Below are 21,220 nucleotides of genomic sequence, written 5' to 3'. Positions count from 1 at the left end.
GTTTTTACATAAAATACTATTGCAGTTTCTACCAGCAAAGACAGTCTTCAACATATCAACAAAGTGATTCCACTTTTGGATCAGGAATAATACTGAATTAAGATGTGGCCACTTTTCTTGCCTTTTGGCATTCATTTCTGTTCCCATACTGTTAGATGTATCAGCAAAACCGTTTAATTGGCTGCATTCTGAGCTGGTTCAGATTTTTAAAAAATAGTAAGAAACATTCTTTTGTAGAATGTTTATGCAATATGAGCTCTTAGATCTTTTTCCTGGCGAGATCTCACATATAGTTGTGCTAGTGAAACTAAGGAGAATTGCAAGGGCACAACTAAGTAAGACTAGACCGTAGTAAAAATAAATTAACAAAGTTCTTGTGTTTTTTGTTTGTAAAATTAAATAATTAACTAATAGGTGTAAAGTATCTTAAGTTCCTATGAACTGTATGTTGTTTAATTAGGAAAGAATTTTCATCCTCTCTTTAACGCATTTTGCAACTGTATGGAGGAAACAATTAATGGCATAACAGTGAAAACCGAGCAGTCAAATGAACAAACTTGAGACTGTTTAGCACTGAGTTCCTTATTATTATGTATCTTTCATTCCTTAATGCACAATGAGGGAAAATTTCCATGGGAAGAAAAAATGTATTTCTTAGAAGCATATCAAGCTATAAAGTGAGAAAGTAATTAACAGTGAAGATGGTAATTACTACCCCGGAAATGAGTCATTATGCCTAATTTGTTTGTAGAGGATATATTGTACACTATGTTTGTGAGGCTTTTTCTGCTTTAAGCCTGATGGCCCAGTAGATCCAATACTAACTTTGTTGATAATAAATATTTAATCTAATGGACAAAGAAATACCAGAGGAGCTCTGAATTAGAAATTTGATAAAAAAGAACTATGCAAAGTTCATGAATTTATCGTTGTCCCTTCTCTCTGTCTCTCAACATTGCTTTCTTATTATTATTTTAGACATTGTTGTCAGCACATCCAAGGAGGAATTCCACTTTGTTGTTATCAAACCATTTGAATTTTTAATGGAAAAATGTTTTGACAATATAGGTGATCTAACAACTTTGCCTTCTGCAATAAGCTGCCCCAGAAAACATGTCAGCTGGCAGAGGTTTTTTTTGCCAAAACAGTTCCATAATACCACAGTTAGCTATAAGTGATCTGTCAAATTCTGAAGAACTTCAATGCCACATGCAATATGACAGAAGGAAGAGTCAGGCAGCTAATAGTGTTTGAGGACTTGGGAGGCTCCTGAGTATCTGCTTTATATTGGGACTAACAGTGATGTCTGAAAAGTCAAAATGATTAGGCATCTCACTTATCTCACTTCTACTGACTGCTCTACTGTAAGGCAGGTCTACTGTAAGTAACATGCTGCAAGAAAGCACACATTAGGAATGGGAAATATCTAGGTGTATAAACATCTCATATACACCTATCTAATAGTGATGGGAGAAAGATGAATACAGCAAGAAATCTGCACAGTAGGTTGAAAGGTTTTACTCTGTATAAATTCCTATCCTTATCATTTTACAATCTAAGTAGACAAGAATGAATAGAATGAAGTGTTCAGTGGAAGTTTGATATCATTTTGTGTTACTTTTTTGAAGGTTCTTACAGATGTACTTATCCCTGCAACAATGCAAGAAATGCCAGAAAGGTAAGTATAATAATGATACATTCTAATTGATAGTCATATTCCAAGAAAATGGAGAACAAATAGCAGAAATTCTCTAATCTCTAGATTTTTTCTCACAATATTTAACATCATTTTTAGAAAAGTAAAGTAAGTATGGCAAAATACTATCAGCTGTGAGGACAGCTACAGAAGTAGAAGAGCCTTAAAATATTAGAAAGTATTTTTATGTTCTGTTTTGTTGAATATCTTGAAATATATTTTGTCTAGACTAAAGCCTTGGAAGACCAAAAAAGAAAGAAATATACTCTTGTTGTATGAGGAGAAATAATTGTTATCTTTTTTTTTTCAGAGTACTTTTCAGGTTTGTATCATACACATCTTCATGGTATCTAAGCATTTTTTTTCAACCAGACAGTTATAAGAGGATTATTATAAGTTACCTCTCAATCTTCTCACTTTTCCTTTCCCTTGGAGGCTGTCATATTTGGGGTTTTATGACTGTCTAAGATCTTAAGTTTCAGATATCTGTAATGGTTCTTCGATTTCTTATGGTTTATTCTTAAAGCTAATTATTTTCAACCCATTTCAACTGGCAGATAGCTTGTGTTTTTTTCTCAAAGGGGATACAGATCAATACTAGTCAGTTTTGGCCTTTCGATGATCAGTCATTTCCTGTTTCCTTTCAGGGATACTTGAATAGTAATTCACAGATCTGTCCAGGATTCTGTGAATTATTTTTAAACAAATGCAATACATTTTTTATTGATATTTCTTTAAAATACATTTTTTACTGTAGTTTACTGGCAGATATAAGAAATTTTGCAAAAAACTGGGAACAGTGGGTTGTTTCCTCTTTGGAAAATCTACCAGAAATCCTGATGGATAAGAAACTGCCTATTGCTCGAAGATTCGTTTCCTCCCTGAAAAGACAGACATCATTCTTACACCTAGCACAGGTAAACAGAATAAGATTTGTACATAAAACATTGACAATTATATTCAATTCATCTTTCTGGCTAGCAGATGTTAATTCTTTGTATTTTAAATGTTCAGCTTCAGCCATGGAAGACTTATGCCTTGTAGTTTTCAGTGAATGAGAAGAAAGAGGCCATAAATAGATCATCAAAATTTTGTAGTAGAGAAGAGAGAAGAGACCATAGTTATGGTGAACTACTGTCATGGGAATATTTGGCAATCATATGATAAAGTGGAATATAAGAGAATTTTCTTTAGTACCTTCTTGCCTTGCAAAGGTTCACTGTCTTGTCCACAGTGTCTTTTAGTGAGTTTATCCCTTCTGAATTTTAACTGCAAGGAACACATGATAGATAGCTGAAGGTTCCAAGGCAGAGTTGGTAGGATGCAGATATCTGCAATTAGGAGGCACCTCCATAAGAAGTTTTGGTAGATTGTTGAAAAGGATACAGTACCTTTTTCAGAGCTTAGGTGCTAATGGGGCAATCTTTTGAGGGAGTAACCCTCATGCATAACTGTGGATGCACCATATATTCTTCTTGACTTAGGCTTCTGCTGTATAAATTAAGCCAAAAGTAGCATGTGGGTGATGTGAAAATTATCTGGAAAGGAAGGCACATTACAAAAATATTAGAAGTCTAATGGAAAGAGAACATTATTTCATCTGACCTACAATAAACACAGCTAAGAAAAGGGAGCTACTGATTCTTCTCTGAGGAGAAACTTCTCAGAATTTTGTCTTGATTTCTCTTACAGATTGCTCGGCCAGCACTTTTTGATCAGCATGTGGTGAATTCCATGGTGTCAGACATTGAAAAAGTTGATTTGAATAGTATTGGCTCTCAGGCACTCCTTGCAGTCTCAGGAAGCACAGATTGTGATGGAGAGGTCTACAATGAATGTAAGTCCGTGGTGATATATTTGTAATGTTAAAATAAATTCACTTTTCATTCCATGTCATACTACACGGAGATTGGCAGCGAAGAGGCACAAAGACACTGCATTCTCTGATCTAGCTCATCATTAACTTTAGGTTAAGAAAACCAATTTGTTGCCCTAGCATGTCATACAAAAATTTAAGCTTTTGCTGGGAAATCATCCTAGATAAATGATTTTAAATGGTTGTTGAAAAAATAATTTCCATGTCAGTTGCTAATTGTAATAAAATCCCTTTTGAAGTTCTATCTTATCATGTGGGAGTATTAGCATGGATTCTTGAAAAATGTCCCCAAAATCACATGTAATTATAGTTTAATTTAGTGAATATTCAGGCTAGATTACTAGATTTTTGTTTTTATTTTTGACCAAAAGCTGATCTGTAAAAAAACAAAAACATAACTTTCTGTGAAGTATAACAGCTATTTTAATAAAGAAAAATTGAGTGAAGTACAAAATCGGAGGATGATAATTTTTTTGCAGTTAATTTTATATACATTTATTTCTGAAAAAAGACACTGATATCGAGATATTGTTTAAAAGATCATTCTTGCCATGGAAAGCATGTTGACTAGTTTGGAGAACTGAAAGAATAATAGCAAGATGTTGTCTTCTATGTATTGTTATTTTGATAAGAAAAGTTTGTTCTCTTACATAATGAATCATAATCCTATTCAGGCACTTTTTCAAGAATGGGAAATAAAGAAGTTAACTTGTAAAATGTAAAAGAAACCAAAGACATTATAGAAGTCTGTCACATTACAGATAAAACTGTTCTACTAAACTTAGTAATAGGCAGGTTTTCAAGGATGAGCCTTAAAATGAATGTAAAACATCCAATTTTTTTTTTTTTTGCTTTTATTTTCTTGTAAAACTATATTTTATCATTGTAATGCTAAAATAAGTAAAAAATATACGCATAATAGATGTGTATCTGCTTACTTCACTGAAGAGCAGTTCATTTCTTCACGACTAATTCTTTGCCTTTCCTTTCCATGCTACAATATTGTCATACGGCTGGTGAGTGGCTTTTTCTCATGTTCAGAAGAACATGGAATGATATATTCTCCTTTTCTCCTTTTTCACATGGTAGACGACTCTATTACTGTATTCCAAGAACTGAAGGACCTTCTAAAGAAGAATGCCACTGTGGAATCATTTATTGAATGGCTGGATACTGTGGTTGAGCAAAGGGTTATCAAGGTACCTTTCAGATATTCCGCCTAACTCAAGACTACTTAATTAGTTCTAGTTAATCATGTTGAATGCTCTTGAATATTTTTACATCTGTGAAAAACTAAGTAAGGTGAGCCAAAGTTGTTCCTTAGAGAAGCAGATTTTTCTTTCATATTACTGAGATGTAATATAGGTTAAGTGCAATAGATGGATTCAGAAGTAGCTAACTTGTGGAAGGCTTTCTACAGACCAGAATTGAAGATGCCATGTTATAGCTTCACGAGGTGCTTAACTTGGTAATTGAGACTTTTAATGGGATTTTTTTAACCAGTTTTATGAGATACTTCATAATCACAAATATTTTATACATGTATAGTTACAAATAATCACACTTTCTCAGGGACATGATTTAGTGGAAGGTTGTTAGAGTTAGGGTAATATAGTCAGGTTGCAATTGAACATGATGATCTCTAAGGTCTTTTCCAACCTGAGCAATTCTATGATTCTGCTACAGTTCAGAACAAAGTAATTGAGTTTTCAGCTGTAGCTCAAGGAAGATATATTAACCCAATTTGTGAATTAACGTAAACCATCAGAAAGAAATGAAGCATGTGATAATGCTTGTTAATAGCTCTGAAGATTTGTCTTTTCATCAGGTCCTATGCTGTCTGCGAATGCTATGATAGTTTATTCACCATTTTAGGGACCACCTTGACATGAATGGGTGCAACAGGAGGAAGTAGTGTAGTTAGCTTTCACTTGCAGAAGAGTGCCTCTGCCACTTCACAGAAGTTGACTGGTTATTTTCCCTTTCTTTACTTGTTTTCCCAAATTTCAGTGAGTACATTAATATTTTCTCTGAGTTTACAAATATTTACTATAATCTCTGAGCACCACAGTGAGGTGCTTTGGGTGAGTCAGGGCAGTAGAGCCTAACCAAATTCTCAGAAGCACTTGCCTAGGCACAGAACTCATACTGAGGCTGAGCAATCACAGTTTATTTTAGAGCTGATTGATTGCAGTCTAAAATTGACTCTCTAATTTCAAAACACAGTTCTCAGTTAACAAGCCAGGTAAAAACAATGAAGCACTCTCCTGTTCATTGTCTTCTATGTAATACTGTATTATTTAATTTAAAAGGTATGTTTCCTAGCATTGTTCTCCTGTAGTTAGGAGTAAGAAATACCAGCAAGTCCTGATATCATTTTAAATCAACTGAGTAGGAGCTGAGCACTTACAGAGCATGTAATCCTTTCATTGTTGTCTTCTGTTCATGCTAAAGTATGGTTACTCTCAAACTCACACCACACTTTTACTTGCTATTTGAGAAAGCAACAGTGCATACTTTTACCACATGAACAAATCAGAGTATGAGGTGAGCAGCATTAAAAGCCCCACTGTTACAATAATAGGCATATAATTTTATAAGAGAAAGTCTAGCAGTATTATAAAGATTACACTGAAGTACAGAGACTAATTTCCATTACCTTTTTGTATGGAATAACATGGCACCAGAGGATATTTTTTTCTTCTTGTCCTTTACAACTGTACACATACAAAACTATTTTCCATCTTCAGTATTAGAACATGAGCTTTTTTATATTCCTTCAGGCTACAGCAGAGTCCAAGCAGTAAGCAGTTTATTTCATTGAATGTGGTCAGATCTCTACTCTGGTTGCAATGAGAAGAGTGAATGCTGTTGTTTGTCACTTTAGGACAAACTTTATGAAAACAGTTTAAATCAGGCAACTTGGTTCCCTCTGCCACATGAGCCTACATATTCAGTTCTCCTTTCTCCTTTCCTGTGTGTAGAAAGCAAGTTAGTGTAACTACAGTATTTTGCTACTTCTGTCTTTCAGGCAAGCAAGCAAAATGGGAGGTCATTAAAGAAGAGAGCTCAAGACTTTCTTCTCAAATGGAGCTTTTTTGGTGCTCGAGTAATGCATAACCTCACTCTGAACAACGCCTCAAGTTTTGGTACCCGGACTTTGTAAAAACACTTACATTTTGTACATATGTGCCAACATTTATCTACCTTATGCTATTTTCTCAGCAGAAGAGCCTGTCCTAGCCTAAAGATTTTTTTATCAAAGTCACAAATACTTTGTAATGTGCTTTTCAAACTAACATTTCACAGTAAATGATAGTAATAATTTATTAGTGATCCATGTCTCATGTTCAATTTTCAAGATAATTTTTATTTAAACTGCTGTTTGATATTGTCTTGCCATTTGCAAACTAAAAACTGTGTTTGCTTTAATCTGACACTGGAGCAGTAACTACATATCTCAATAGGAGACAGAAAATTCTAATTATTTATTTTATATATGGACCAAAAAAAGACTATTGTTATTGTGCATAAGTTTTTTTGTTGTTGCTTGTTTGTTTGTTTTTGTAAGAGCAAAAAGAATTTCACAGGTCAATTTTGTTTTTCAGTTCTGAAATGAGCATGCATTCATCAGTATTTTGTGGTTTTTAAAAATTAAGTTTCACTCGTCTGTCTTTAGATATGCTTATGTTTTTGAGGACTCTCAGAAATAGTACTTTATAATATAGAAAATGCTAGACCAAATGAAATTAACGTTAAATACAGTGCATCATTTCTCAGGTTATTTCTGTAGTTGTAGGTACTTCATTATCTAAAATTCAGCAGCTATTTCAAATGACTATAAGGACAGACACATTTTTAATGTGTTACATCCTTGAAATAAGGTTGAAGACTTCACCAGATACTGTCTGGTTTGCACAAAGCAAACAGAAATAGAGCAGAGGCATTCTAGCAGACTTCAGCCTTATCTAGCTCCACTGTGTGCCCTCTTCAAGTATAAAGCATGTCTCACTTTCATCAGTATTTTTCTTTGATGTAATTAGTGGTCAAATAGCTACAGGACAGTAAACAATTGAGCTAGGTGGGCCAGTGCAAAGAGAGATTAGAGCTAGGAGTTAGGCACTATCCAGTGTTGGTCTTGCCAGGTCATTTAAAGTCCACAATTATTTGTTTGTTTCACCAGCTTCTTGTAGAGTGTTGAGAGATGGTCACAAAGATAACTTGGTTACTCTCCCTCTTTCTCCTCCTTAAAGGTTCTTTTCATTTGATCCGCATGCTGCTAGATGAGTACATCCTGCTTGCCATGGAGACGCAGTTCAACAATGACAAAGAACAAGAACTCCAGAATCTACTGGACAAATACATGAAGAATTTAGGTAGTTAGAGCTTGGTTCTTTTGAATGTATTCCTGCATTTTTAGAAAACTGCATATTTGTTTTAAGAAAAGTAGACTTATGCTCTTTCCCTGAATTTGTAGTTTTAGGTCACATTGTTAAAACCTCCTGAAATGGTTGTGACCATTAACTCACCATTTCATTTCCACCATCAACCATAGTTGATATAGTTGAATAAATTTTTGGGGGGAGGTTGGGAGGTAATGTTACTACCTGTGATCACTGAAATGATCTTGGGTGCAACTAACACTCATGTAGTTGTAGCTGAAGGGACACAAACTGGTGTGAAAAGAAGTACGTCTAGCAAAGAGAGCAGAAATTCCCAATCTAATTTTTCAGCCAAATCTGAAATATGTAGTTACACCTTGAACTAGGAATGTATTCAATATTAACAAATTATGAATGTCCCTTGAAATTTGGAACACAAGTTTGGAGGCGTATTTAGCAACTGACCGAAATACTATTGTGGAAGAGAAACAAAAAGAGCTTAAAATAATATCCTGAATATTTTGTAGCTACTGAGATTCAGAGTTAGGCAGTTGGAAGACACATCCTCAAGGTCTTTTGGTATAAAATGAAAGAATATTAAGAAATGGCTTTTGATCCCTAAGACATGGTTTAAATTCTGGTCCAAGTTAATCCCCTAAATTTAGTGAAATTCCATTGGATTCTGCTGAATTTATGTTGATTAACATTAGCATCTGTGATCAGTATTGAAGTCTATGTTACTCTATTTAATCTGCACTGTGCTGCAAGAAACTTGCACAGAGTTTGTCTGACAGTAGATGGCTGCACCTTTTCTCTTCATCCTTCAGGAAAAGCCCTGTCCTATGTAGCAGTTACCTTTTCCTGAGACATTTTGGTGAAGTCCTTTAAACCATAGCATAAAACCACTATTTCCAGAAAAATAACAAAATTTCTACTGAATTTATTAATAGTACGCAGAAAACTGAAAAACTACTGATGATAAAAAATGCTTTTGTTCTAGATACCATATGAAAATAGATACGCTTCAAGCATTCTAAGACTCTCGTTTTTAAATCTTTAAGGTGTAGTATCATGAGCCTCAGTGCAATTTACTTGACTTCATTGCTGACATTTACTCTAAGGGAATAAAACTGATTTATATTCACACTATGATGATTTCAGTAAGGAGCTGATAATACCTTTGACATGTATTACATAGATCTGTAGTCAGGGAATGTGATTTAAACAATATCCATTCTGATCTGGGAAGATTAAGTCTAGAGCAATATTTATTTTTATCTGTGTACAAGAAATGGAGGCTTCACTGTGCTTTAAAATAAGCAACTGAGTTTATGAACAAATCAGACATCTCATGTGCTGTTTATATATTAGTGTTGAATTTATGTGCAATGAGCACACATAACAGCCACCAAGAGTTTTCCATTTATTATTCCAGATGCAAGCAAAGCCACCTTTACTGCATCACCAAGCTCTTGCTTCCTAGCAAATCGTAACAAAGCTGCTTCTCTGCCCAGTGACACTTCAGTCAAAAATGAATGTATAGCAGAGCAAACCTACGTGTCCTTGTCAGCTAGTCAGCCTAGCAGTATGCCTTCAGGTCTGAATCTCTTTGCCACAGGAGATGGTGAGAATATGCAGCTGACAGGTATGTAGCAGTTGTCTTAGTCCTTCCTTCCCTTGTTTGTTTGTTAGCCTTTCAGTTCACAATAGCACATTACTGTAAAAGGAAAAATGACCATATGTATTTATGGAAACCTCTAGTAGTAACACAAGGTCACCACAAGATCACCATCTGTGCTGATTCATGGAAGGGGGCAATTTTAGAGACCTGCCAGTAATACATCCTTGTCGTATAATGACAAAAATATCACACATGTCATGACTTGATGAGATTCTTGAGAGGCATGAAGAAACATAACATCCTGAGCATACAAGACTTTTAAATGCTGGGATTTCACACTGAATGTGCCAGTCTCCAATCTGGAAAATGGCATTTAAAAGCTTTCTAACCCAAAGTCACGGATTAACGAACCTACATTGTGTAGGTGGGAGCCAAACCATACACTTTGCAAAAGTTTCAGATGGTAACATGCACTTCACCAGAGGGTTAGTGTCTTAACAAATCCACTATACTCATCAGAACTGCAGTATGAACACTAGTGACAGCTAATGCTTATTTATTGCAGGTCAGATGGAGCCTCAAAGCACTGGTAACCTGATGACTCCACCCATTTCACCAGCCCTGGTCAGCCGAGGAAGTGTTATCAACCAGGGGCCAATGGCTGTGAGACCTCCAAGTGTAGGCCCTGTGTTATCCACACAATCACAGTGCTCTTCCTACTCAGAACCCCTTTATCAGACTTTGTCACAAACCAGTCAGAACTACTATGGAAACAATTCCAGTTACCAGGCTATGTTCAGAACTCAGGCCCATTCCACTTCAGGAGTTTACCACCACAGAGCGGAGCACAGCCGATTCAATGCTTTGAGTGAACAGCAGTTCTCCAGAGACTACTTCAACAACAGTTGTGCTGTAACTCCATACAGTGCCAGATCACCTTCCAGCTATTGTCCCTCATCCATGACTCAGGATGCACACAATATGCAGTTTCTGAATACGGGAAGCTTCAATTTCTTGAGCAACTCAGCATCTACTTGTCCAGGAGCAACATATCCCCCTAATGCTTCCAACGGTATAATACATACTAAGAATATTTTATTTTTCCCTTTTGTTTCTCTTTTCTTGCTGGAGTGAAATGCTTTCTGTCTGCCTTTTTTTTCTATGGAAGATATTTCAGCTCTTAATTATACCTTCATTTTTTTACTTCTCTGATGACATGCGTAGATAGTAAAGCAGCTTAACAAGCTACTTCAGGATTTATTTTCCTGTGGGGAATCCTCAGTTGACCTCAAATGCCTCTGCTACACTTCTGCCTGTCTTCCTCTAGCACCATTGCCATGTCTTGCACAAAGCAAGAAAAACTAGGATGACTTTGCCATTTGTCAATCTCTTGAAAATCCCTCAAAACATTTACTATGAAACTATTTCCCAGAATTCAAGAGTAAAGTTTTTGCCACAGTCTGCTTCAGAGATGTAGGCAGAAAAAACACAACTTTCTTCTGGAGGAAAAAACGCAATGGAAATATTGCTTGTATGTGAGTTTCTATATGACAAGTATGTATTACCATGAAATATTTTTTTCTGTGTGTATGGTCCTTGTTTGTCAGTTTCAGAAGGGAGACTTAACTCCCTTCCACATGTGACTGATATGAGTCCACATGGCATCTCTTCTGACCATTGGTTGCAGGGCACTGCTTAATTCTGAACTTAGAATGTGATACAGTGGAGATGCAATTCTGTAATGAAAGCACGACTGAACTAGGATTTGTTTTGCTCTGTGATTATCTGTCCCCCTTTTGGGTCCGTCACTGTATGCAATATTAAGGTGACTAGGCCATGTACGTATGTAAATAACCTTATTCGCAAGAAACTCAGCCAATAACAATTACCTTGTGCTCCAACTCACCACAGGCTCCTACACTACCATTTCTCTTCAATAATAATTTCACTCTACTTTCTTTTTTCCAATCTCATGTCAATAGGATATTATGGAAACAATATCAATTATCCAGAATCTCACAGACTTGGATCAATGGTGGATCAACATGTTTCTGTAATCAGCAGTGTAAGTAGCATTCGACCATTGCCATCATACAGTGATACACATGATCCACTGAACATCTTGGATGACAGCGGAAGAAAACAAACAGGCTCATACTACACAGAGTCCTCACCTTCAATTGTCTGTCGAACTGCTATGCGTAAGTATATCCAAGATTCAGAAGCAATGAACTTTTTAGCACCTTAACAAGAGCAGAAGGTTAAACAGTAACTCATATATATAGCATCTAAGATGCAATATAAAATAAAATAGCTAAGTGCATGGGATGTATCCTGTGATGTTTCCTTAAATTTTCAGGGCAGTGAGTTGAATTACTCTTTGTTCCTTTTAAGAGAACTGTGATTCATTGTCCACAAGACTGGAATGGATGGCCTGAATTGCAGAAAATTACATGTTAGGAAACACTTTTTAACTATTAAGTGAGATAATAATGAACCAGGCTCCTCTAAGGGCTCTTCAGGATTCTCACTGTCAAGCAGATCAAATGAATCCTGGCTCAGTCATGTCTAGATGTACACTTCCTGCATTATAGTCTCTTCCCTCCCTGTTCTCCAATAACTGTGTGAATTAGGTAGATTTCCTACTGACAGTGAATTAAAAGGTGAAATTACCTAATTGCCAATTTTTGATTGCGTACATTAAACAAATGATAGCTGAGTTTGGTTTTGCATTCCCAAAAGACTCGGAAGTATCACATTGAAGAGGTAAACTAGGGCACAGTCTGTTCATTTCTCCACAAGGTTACCTCTTCCTGTTACTTACTTGTTAAGCATATGCAGAAGGCCAGTCATTACTTGCCTCTTTAAGGCTCTGCAAGGATTTAATAGTCAGGTTTTTTAAGGATGTTAAAGGGGGAGGAATCCAGAATCACTAGAGGGGGTTGTGCCCACCAACTTTCTATTGTACGCTGTGTTATGTGCTAGATGATGGTGGTGGTACCATCAATGACTATGGACATGAGCGGTGCAAGGATGAAAAGATGATTATAGCAAATACAAACAGCTTTGCAGTTTTCATGAAAGATGGCTCATACACAGGCCCGTAGATGGATTTTTAGCAGAGTTCACTGATGCATTAGTTTTGGCTTGTTCTCTCATGCTATTCTCCAAAAGTGTGAAGAGCCACTAAAGAAAAGTTGTAGAAGTATAAGTAAAACTGCCGAAATTTCAATTCTTCAGATGGTGCACCTGGTAGACCAGGATTTCCATCAGATGAAATTATATTGTGTTTTTGATGTTGGTTGTTGTTTGTTTGTTAGTTTGTTTTTAAATGCCGTAGATAGAAAACTTGCAATTATGTTAACCATTTTTTTCCACAGCTTCAAACATGCAAACCACATCTTCACAGTGTATGTATGGAACATCTGGTCTCTTCACTCCTCAGGAAATTCTGGAGTCCCATGAATCAGCAAACAGAGACATTGTATCATCTTTACCACCAATTAACACAGTCTTCATGGGAACAGCGGCTGGAGGAACCTGAACTGGGAGAGACGTGTCACTGTCTTAAGCTTACTTTTCCATTTCAGGCATTAAGGCTGTGATGACAATTCTTATGATTGGTGGAATACAAAAGTTTTACATGTAGCTGTAAAATGAACCATTTTAGGGATTTTAGCACTCCTCCATGCAGCAAAGCAGATATATTCACCTTTTTTTCCTATTTGTGAATCACTCAGGATTGTTCACATTACAGCTTTTCAGTCAGAAGTTCAGGATGAACATAAAGAACTAGTGATTCATGACAGCAAGAAGAACTTGTAAAGAAATGATTACATCTCTTCCTAATTTATTTAAAATGATATTTTAGTCTTTCACATATCTTTTATATTAAAATGTTTATTTAATGCCTGTGTTGCTCGCTATTTATTAGGACAACAGAGTAACTGTTTACCTTCTCTTATTTGACAATTGTCAAATTGTATCCTACCTCCTATGGAAATGTTTACAAGGTCAATTTTTACTGTTTTAAATGAAACTAAGCCAAATTCTTACTTTTTTACTGTTGTGCTCTGGAAAATTAATTTTGAGTGTCTAGTGCCTACCTGTGTAAGTGGAAGTTCTCAGGAAATAAATAAAACATATTGTGGGACTTTTTTCCTTTAAAGTAAACTGCTTTCTCTTAAAACCAACAAAACATGCAAATATCGTTAGCTAACCAATGTCAGGAGCCTGTTACTGTAAGTGGATAACTGAAACAAGTGAAACTATGACACAAAATGTCATGAGATTTTTTAATATTACTTGTGGTTTGAGCCCCAGATTTCTACTGGTGGAAATTCACAAAAAGGTGCCCATCATATTTCATGAGTTCAGGAAAGCTGTGTTTGTTCAGTTTATGGGTAGTAAAGATGATCAAATATATTGCAACTCTACAGATCAGCTGTCTTAATAAAAACCTACTTTACAAGTGCTACAATATTCTGTATACAAACATGCATTTACATATTTTTCTGAAGAAATGAGGTGAAGAATATTAATGTTATTAAAGAGAATGAAGAAAAGAATGCAATTATAAAACAAGCTTCTTACTATGTGTTCATGAAATAGCAGGTATTATTTTATAATCATATGGACCCAACATCAGATTCAGATTTGAATTTAAGTCCAGACTTTCTAATTGTTTGAGGCTATTTCACGTCCATTTTCCTTTAGTGTTTTTTGTAATTAAATGCTGACTGCAGGAAAAACAAAACAAAACAAAAACAAACAGAAAAAAACCAACCACAAATAAATAAAAGAAGCATTGACGGGAATAACTCATGAATAATTCCCGATATGAAATATTTCATGCAGATTTGAGGTATCATAGTTCATTAATTAAGATGAAGACTCCCACTCAATTGCTTCCTTATTCAGAGTGAGGTCTTATGTTGAAACTAAAATGTTGTATTGATGTGGGAATGTTTTATTTCAACAAAAATTCACAATGATATGTTGTGGGCCAAGGTATTAGAGCAAGTGAAGGAACTACTGCAAAATTCTCATTTCTTCATAATTATTTAGAACTCAATATATTTTCTCCTAATATTAATGTTGTAAAAGTCAGGATTCTCATCTGGTCAACACAAATTCCAGCTGTAGTCAGTGTAAAGTGATCCTTCCCATTCCCAGTGGGATGAGATGGGGAAGGGTAGTAAGAAGGGAAGAGAGATGCCACTTTCCTGAAATGCTTGGCTCCCTCCAAAGAAAATGGCACAGCTTATACTTACAACTGGAAACTTCTAGATGATTGAATTTATGTGAGTAAATGTATAATTAAGAGGAAGTAGACAGCCACTAGCTGACAGAGTCTTAGTCCATCAAGTCCTACATAAAAAGCACAGTTGATGGTACATAGTGACTCGTACATAATTTATATGCGTCATTTCCAGTCATTTTTTTATGTGAGTCATTTCACATTTTTTTTAATTTATTTTTTATTTTGGGAGACATAAACTAATTTATCTGTACTCCATCTGAGATAAGAAAGAATAGTCTACCATTAAATGTGCAGATTCTCATGATTACTGCAAAACTCAGAGTAGCATGAAGTATCACAGTACTGTAAATCACAGTTCATTATCAACAGGAAAGAGCAGGAAAGAAACCAAGCAACCCCAATATTCAAAGAGAAATCTCTCATAGTTTTGCATAACAAGGAAAAAAAAAAAAAAGTGATAGTTGTAACTAGCAAGACCAAATGAGAAATTTTCATCTTATGACTTTATGACCTGTCAAATATGTAGTTTGATGAATTCAAGAAGTTTTAGCCATGGGAAACCAAATCACTCAGTTCTTGGGGATACCTCATGGGAAGATTCTTACTTTTGGTTGTTTAGCAGCATCATGGTAAATAATGTTGAGGAGGGAGTGGAGCCAGGAGCTGGACTCAATAATCCTTACTGGTCCCTTCCATCTAATAATATTCTATGAATCTGTGAGTGGCGACTTGGTTGTTCTTGGTGCATAATTACAATTTTATGTATGCATCAATATGTTGTTTATAATATATACATGTCAGAAAATCTGAGACAGAAAATAGTAGATATTGAGTACAATCCACATCAAATGTGTATGACTCAAAAGTGGCTTTTGTGTGCATGTGTATTTATTTTGTTTTTCAGTGAGAAGAGAAAAAGAAAAACGAAATCTTTCTGGTCTATTTATCAATATCAGCGAATTTGAACTGGTGCTAAAAGAGTTGAAACAGATGGATGAACAAGTCAAATCTGCTATCATTTCTAATGTAAAATTCTTTCTAATACAAATTTGATCCAGTGAGAAGAAGCAGTATTAGAGAAGAACCTATTGACTTGTGTGATGTGACTAGCAGTGCAGTGGGGAAATTTACAGAAGAGAAGTGCAGTTCTTGTTCACAGAAGACAGGATCATGGAAATTTTGTTCTAGACTCAAATGTTGCCTTTACCTTCAAATGTGTAGAGAATGCACAGTGAAATTATTTATACTTTCAGAGGACTAAACTGGAAAGAACTTGCACTGAGCCACTGGTTTAGCACAACTGGTTCATAATTTATGTTCCACAATGGATCTGTGCATCATACTGTGTCATGGTTATCTCTAGATCTGTGTTCCCCAAAAAGGGGAGGGGAGAGGAAAGGGTAAAGGGAACAAAGAGGGAAAGAGAAAAAATAAACAGTGGCAACGATCTAAGGAGGAAAATTAATTTACTATTTATAATAGCAGAAATACAAGTTAATTGGGATTAAAGCTAGTAAATCAAATAAATGAGTTTCTGAAAACTGATGTTCTTACTCTGATCCACCAGGGAGCAAAAAAAAAAGTCTCGTGACTTCCACAACTGTTGAAAGTGGGTTGCTTCTGCATTTAGTGGGGGCTATTGAGCTTTTGTGAAACTTACTGCCAGATTATCTGATCTAGTTATGATTCCCTCAAGGTGTAGTCTTAGGAGAAGATAAAAAATTGGTCTGAAGTTTTCATTTGGAGATAGAAGACAAGGCTGGAGTCACATTTAGAAGGAACTTTCAGAGTGAGAATAATTTGAAGTTCTAGACCCCATCGTCAATTAGATGACTGAGGCTGGCACTGGGGAATTTAAAGACATAGCTAGGGTTCAGGTCTATATAAACTGATAAATCTGAATTATGGATGATAGATATTTAAAGATCTGTACTCATTCCGAAAATTAGTAAAAATCACTATATGATCATTAGCTTCTGGAAAGAATCCAAATAAAAGGCTAGGACTAGATCAGTAGTGGTGTGAACCAGGATCAATGTTAAGTCTTGGAGACTGTGGAAAAGAGAGGGTAACTCCTACAATGAGAGTCTCAGAATAGTTCCTAATGTTACTACTGGGCATGTCTTATACTTAGGCAGGCTTAAGTTTAGGGTTGCGTTTTACATTGCTTTAGCCTTGTTAACCCAAATTACTTGCAAGTCTGAAAGAAGTCATCAGGGCAGGATAAGGACCATTGTCAACATGGCCCATTAGCTGCACGTAATTGACTGGCTTATATGAGGTTTTGTTTTAGTATCTAATCTCACTAGATTTTGGACAGATGGGACAGACAATATTGATTGAGGAACTTTTAGTTTATTCCTGGGGCTGGAAGAAGATTTTAAATTAATTTCAAGTCCATTTTACTTAAACATTGATTAAAGGAATCACCTAAGTATTTTAGGGGATAACACTGGCACTAGATACAAGATTGAAGTTTGGCATTAAAGATTGCATCTGATGCCAGTCTGAGATTGTAATTTAGTAGTGGGTCTTGAAAAGGCTGCAGAGCTAGATATAAGCACAGTTCTGGCTATGTTGAGTCTTAGGTCTGGCCAGAGTCAGTGGGTTAGGGTCTAGCTTTGCCCAGAATGGGTGGACTTGCTTTACTGAGGTGATTAAGGAGATTTGGGCATGTTGCTACAAGGGCTCACCTGGTTATCTCATTCAAATGTGAAGGCAAGATCTGTGCTGAGTACAGATTGGAATTTAATTATAAGGACAATTACCACATTTAGTTTGTGGTAAAGGTATTAATAGGTTCATGTCACAGAGAAAAATGTCTGAATGTCTAAGTATATTTTCAGGAAGAGACAACGGATGGAGAGAAAAAAAATGTCAGAACAAGAAGAGGAGAAAGTAATATGGAAAATGTGATAAGCAATATTCCTGGTGAGTTAAAACAGAGGTCCAGAGAACAAGAAGATAATTTAGATGTTTTTTCAGAAGATTAGCATAACTATGAGGAAATATATGATCAAAGGAAGTACCAGACTTGTTTGTAATTATAACGTGGTGATGGATCCTAGAGGCTGGCTTTTTCCACATTTTTCTTGATTAAAAAAAAAAAAAAAAAAACGAATTTGGTCATAGGCAGAATAATTCTGACAAAAATAATGCCTCATCTTTCATCACAAGGCCTTAAAGTATTTGTTAAAAAGAGCAAGGTTGTTAACCTGTGTTGCCCAGAGCACCCTCCATTCAAACATTCTTGAACTAAAAGGACTATAGGTATCTATAGCCTTTAGGGAGATGCTGCAGCATTGTTAATGACAAAACTTCAGATAGTCAACATTACTGGGATGACAAAAGCAGATCTGGACACAAACTATGCTGCTTCCATGGTCACCAGACATTTGTAGAGATTTCAAGGCTCAGCAAAATCAATTCTCTCTATGACCTGAGCCTGCCAACAGAGACATGAACAGGGAAAGCACGAGAAAAGCAAGGCTGGGATCTGAAATGGAGGAACGCAGGACTTCGTATTCATTTCATAATTAGTGACACTAGATTAGTGACACTAGCTCTTTCTCCATATTCTGGGTTCATTATTATTTGCACAGTTTTCTTCCCATTTAACAATGCTGCATGTAGCAATGGTTACACAATTGGAAACACGTAGATTATATTAGCGATTGAAATAAGAAAATCTACTTCCCTTCCTTTTGGCTTAGTTGATTATTATCCTTGATCAAACAAAAGGCCACATGTTCATACTGCCCTTGTGCCCTGGTTGCTACAGTAGAAGGAGGCATACAGTGAAATTCTACATTGAGATTTTGATATTATACAGCTTTTTTATTCTTGTCATATTTAATTCTTGTATCATTCTGTTCAGAAGATGACTTTATAACTTAGTAATCAAGATACATGGAAAGCACTGAAAATTTATTTTACATTTTTAAACAGTTTTAAAATAGCTACACTATAGTAAAAATATCAAGTCTATATAATACTAGGATTAAGAAGATAAACAGCCCTTCCTTTGTCTCTAATAGGGTCTTTGCCAAGCTTCATTTTCAGCATGATCAGCTTTCAAAGTCTAGACACAATGTAGAACAACCTTCAATAGCATCCTTTCTTTAACCCTACACACTTTTTGACAAGTAGTGCCATCAACTGCTCAATAAACTGAATCAATCCTCTACACCTAATGGGTAACTGACAGCCCCCAGCCTTCAGCTCTTGGTAGCTAGAGTAATATTAGAGATTACATAGCCCATCTCTATACATACTTAAGATAGTAGTTATCCAGCTTCTGGCTCTTGAAACAGAGCTGATGTGCCCCAACTGTAACAGTTCACTTTCAATTCCATTTTGGAAATATTTTTTACCATAAATTTTTACTGTAATACTCATTACTGTATAAAATATCATGTGGATAATTTTAAAATAAATTTAGACTATAGAAAGTTACCAATATTAATAACTTTCTTCTGAATTACAAATGCGAACTTTATTCTAAAAGATGGATTCGTGGAAAACTAATTATAAAACAAGCAAAATATTAAGGATGAGTCTGAAATGGAACCAGTTCACTGTACCAGAGATTAAATTCTTCTGATTAAATGCCTAAATATCAACAGAGCTACAGATTAAGTTCAATATTGAGCTATTACAACCAATCATGATGTTTGCTCGCTTGGAAGAAATTCAGTTCTCTGGTCTTGTTTTGTTCAAGTTAAAGTTTACATGAAGTGGAAGAGTACCAGCAGAAGAAAATAAAGATATCCGTATTGTCAGGTTGGTTTGCCTCTCTGCTTTGCAGAATGGCCTTTATCTCTCCATCATGCAGCTTGTTCTGTATGACAAGTACATCTTGGTTTCACCTTGGAACCACACATTTCCCTTCGCAGGAAAACTATAAATCAAACATTCATCCTCTGCAAGGTTGACATCTGCTCTGAATTGCTGATATGAACAAGAAGTTACTTCCCAGCCCTATAGTTTTCTGAGGGTATCCTCACAGGTCTCCTGCTCTATTCAAGGATTTAGGAATGCGGTGCAAACTACTTCTTCCAGCAGTCAAGGTATGACTTATCATCAATAAGTGCTTTCCTCTGAGCACCGGACAACTTGGACAGAAGCAAGGCTTGTTAATTCTGGAACTATGACCTTCTCTCTTCTACCTCTCAGGTTTTGGCAGATATAGCTATCCCCGAATGACACTTTTGCTCAGTAAATCCTTTTGCTTAGCATTTATTGCTCACACAGATTCTCATTTGCAACTGGTAGGACTTCTGCGTGAAACACAAACCTGTCCATGCATCATATAGGGATCCAGACCCCTCAGCTGAGGCTGAGTATTCTGGTTGGAAACAGAATATGTGGTAGTTATGCAGTAGGGTACTTGACAGTCATTCTTCCCTCAGTGGCTGCAGGCCCTGGAAAGTATCAGTGCAGCTGGACAGGTCAGGATGAGACATACGGCCATCTGCTTAGGCCATGCAGGAGTTGGACTCAGTGATCCTCATAAGCTCTTCTAACTCGAGATATTCTGTGATTCTATGCTGCAAGCCTCAGGCTGGCTGGAGCACTGCACAGATCAACAAGCATAACAACAACCTCTAAGAAATACACAGCCATTTAACAGAGCAGGTTGAACAGGGCATCACACGGATCCTGACCTGAAATGAATCCAGGCAGTGTGTAATGGAGGTGTGTTTTATCACATCTAGCTACATGTCACAGGTCCTGGAGCCTCACCTGGAAGGGGACAAGTCCGATCACCGAAAAAGCACCAAAGCATTTTTAAAAATAGACTTTGGAGTCTAACTTTATTAATACAGATGAACTTTCAAAACATATAAGGACCTTATCTTTAATCCTGTAAATAATAGAAGGCACACCCTAAAAATGTTGAGCTAATTTATAGAAAATTTATTTCTACAGTAATACTTACCCAACCATCTTTAAAGAAACAGATCTTCACCCTTGCAGTGCTAAGCACAGCAGCAAGTTAAAACATGTAAATAAAACCCATACAGCTGAAGGTCCAAAGCCTAAAAATGCTAGCTGTGGTTCTTTCAGCTTATTGACAATTAGAATGGTGACTTAAGGTTTCTATATCTGCATTTAGTTTCTCAATTAAGCAAACAGTTTTTCTAAAGTGTTGCACACTCAGCAGTTCCTGCTTACTGGCATTAATGAAATGACTTTACCAGAAAAGGACATGTTGAAGAGCCATAGAGACACAAACAAAATTCACAGAATGAGGGTGGCTGGATTGTGGTTTTTGCTTCACATAACTGGCCTAAAGTACCACTGGTACAAAAACTGTGCTTTTTGAGAAACAATTGCAGCACGGTACAAGGGCCCTTGCTTTGAAAACAAAATAAATAAA

At 36.1% G+C, this 21,220-nt stretch overlaps 1 protein-coding gene across 2 annotated transcripts in view; it reads left to right on the top strand.

Moving 5' to 3' along the window:
* RFX6 (regulatory factor X6) overlaps positions 1–14,048 on the top strand; it is a 36,183-nt gene extending 22,135 nt beyond the window's left edge. For both annotated transcript variants that reach the window (XM_031611076.2, XM_090135858.1), the window contains 10 exons: positions 1,629–1,678; positions 2,454–2,613; positions 3,389–3,533; positions 4,662–4,771; positions 6,604–6,721; positions 7,826–7,948; positions 9,390–9,599; positions 10,141–10,647; positions 11,558–11,776; positions 12,956–14,048. In XM_031611076.2, coding sequence (XP_031466936.2) covers positions 1,629–1,678; positions 2,454–2,613; positions 3,389–3,533; positions 4,662–4,771; positions 6,604–6,721; positions 7,826–7,948; positions 9,390–9,599; positions 10,141–10,647; positions 11,558–11,776; positions 12,956–13,119 — 1,806 coding nt within the window. In that variant the 3' untranslated portion in view covers positions 13,120–14,048. The remainder of the gene's footprint in view (positions 1–1,628; positions 1,679–2,453; positions 2,614–3,388; positions 3,534–4,661; positions 4,772–6,603; positions 6,722–7,825; positions 7,949–9,389; positions 9,600–10,140; positions 10,648–11,557; positions 11,777–12,955) is intronic.
* The last annotated feature ends 7,172 nt before the right edge of the window (positions 14,049–21,220 follow it).

The sequence above is a fragment of the Phasianus colchicus genome, chromosome 2 (genome assembly GCF_987193195.1).
Source record: "Phasianus colchicus chromosome 2, bPhaCol1.hap1.1, whole genome shotgun sequence".
In the NCBI taxonomy this organism is placed as follows: Eukaryota; Metazoa; Chordata; class Aves; order Galliformes; family Phasianidae; genus Phasianus; species Phasianus colchicus.
This window is presented reverse-complemented; position numbering and strand designations above follow the sequence as displayed.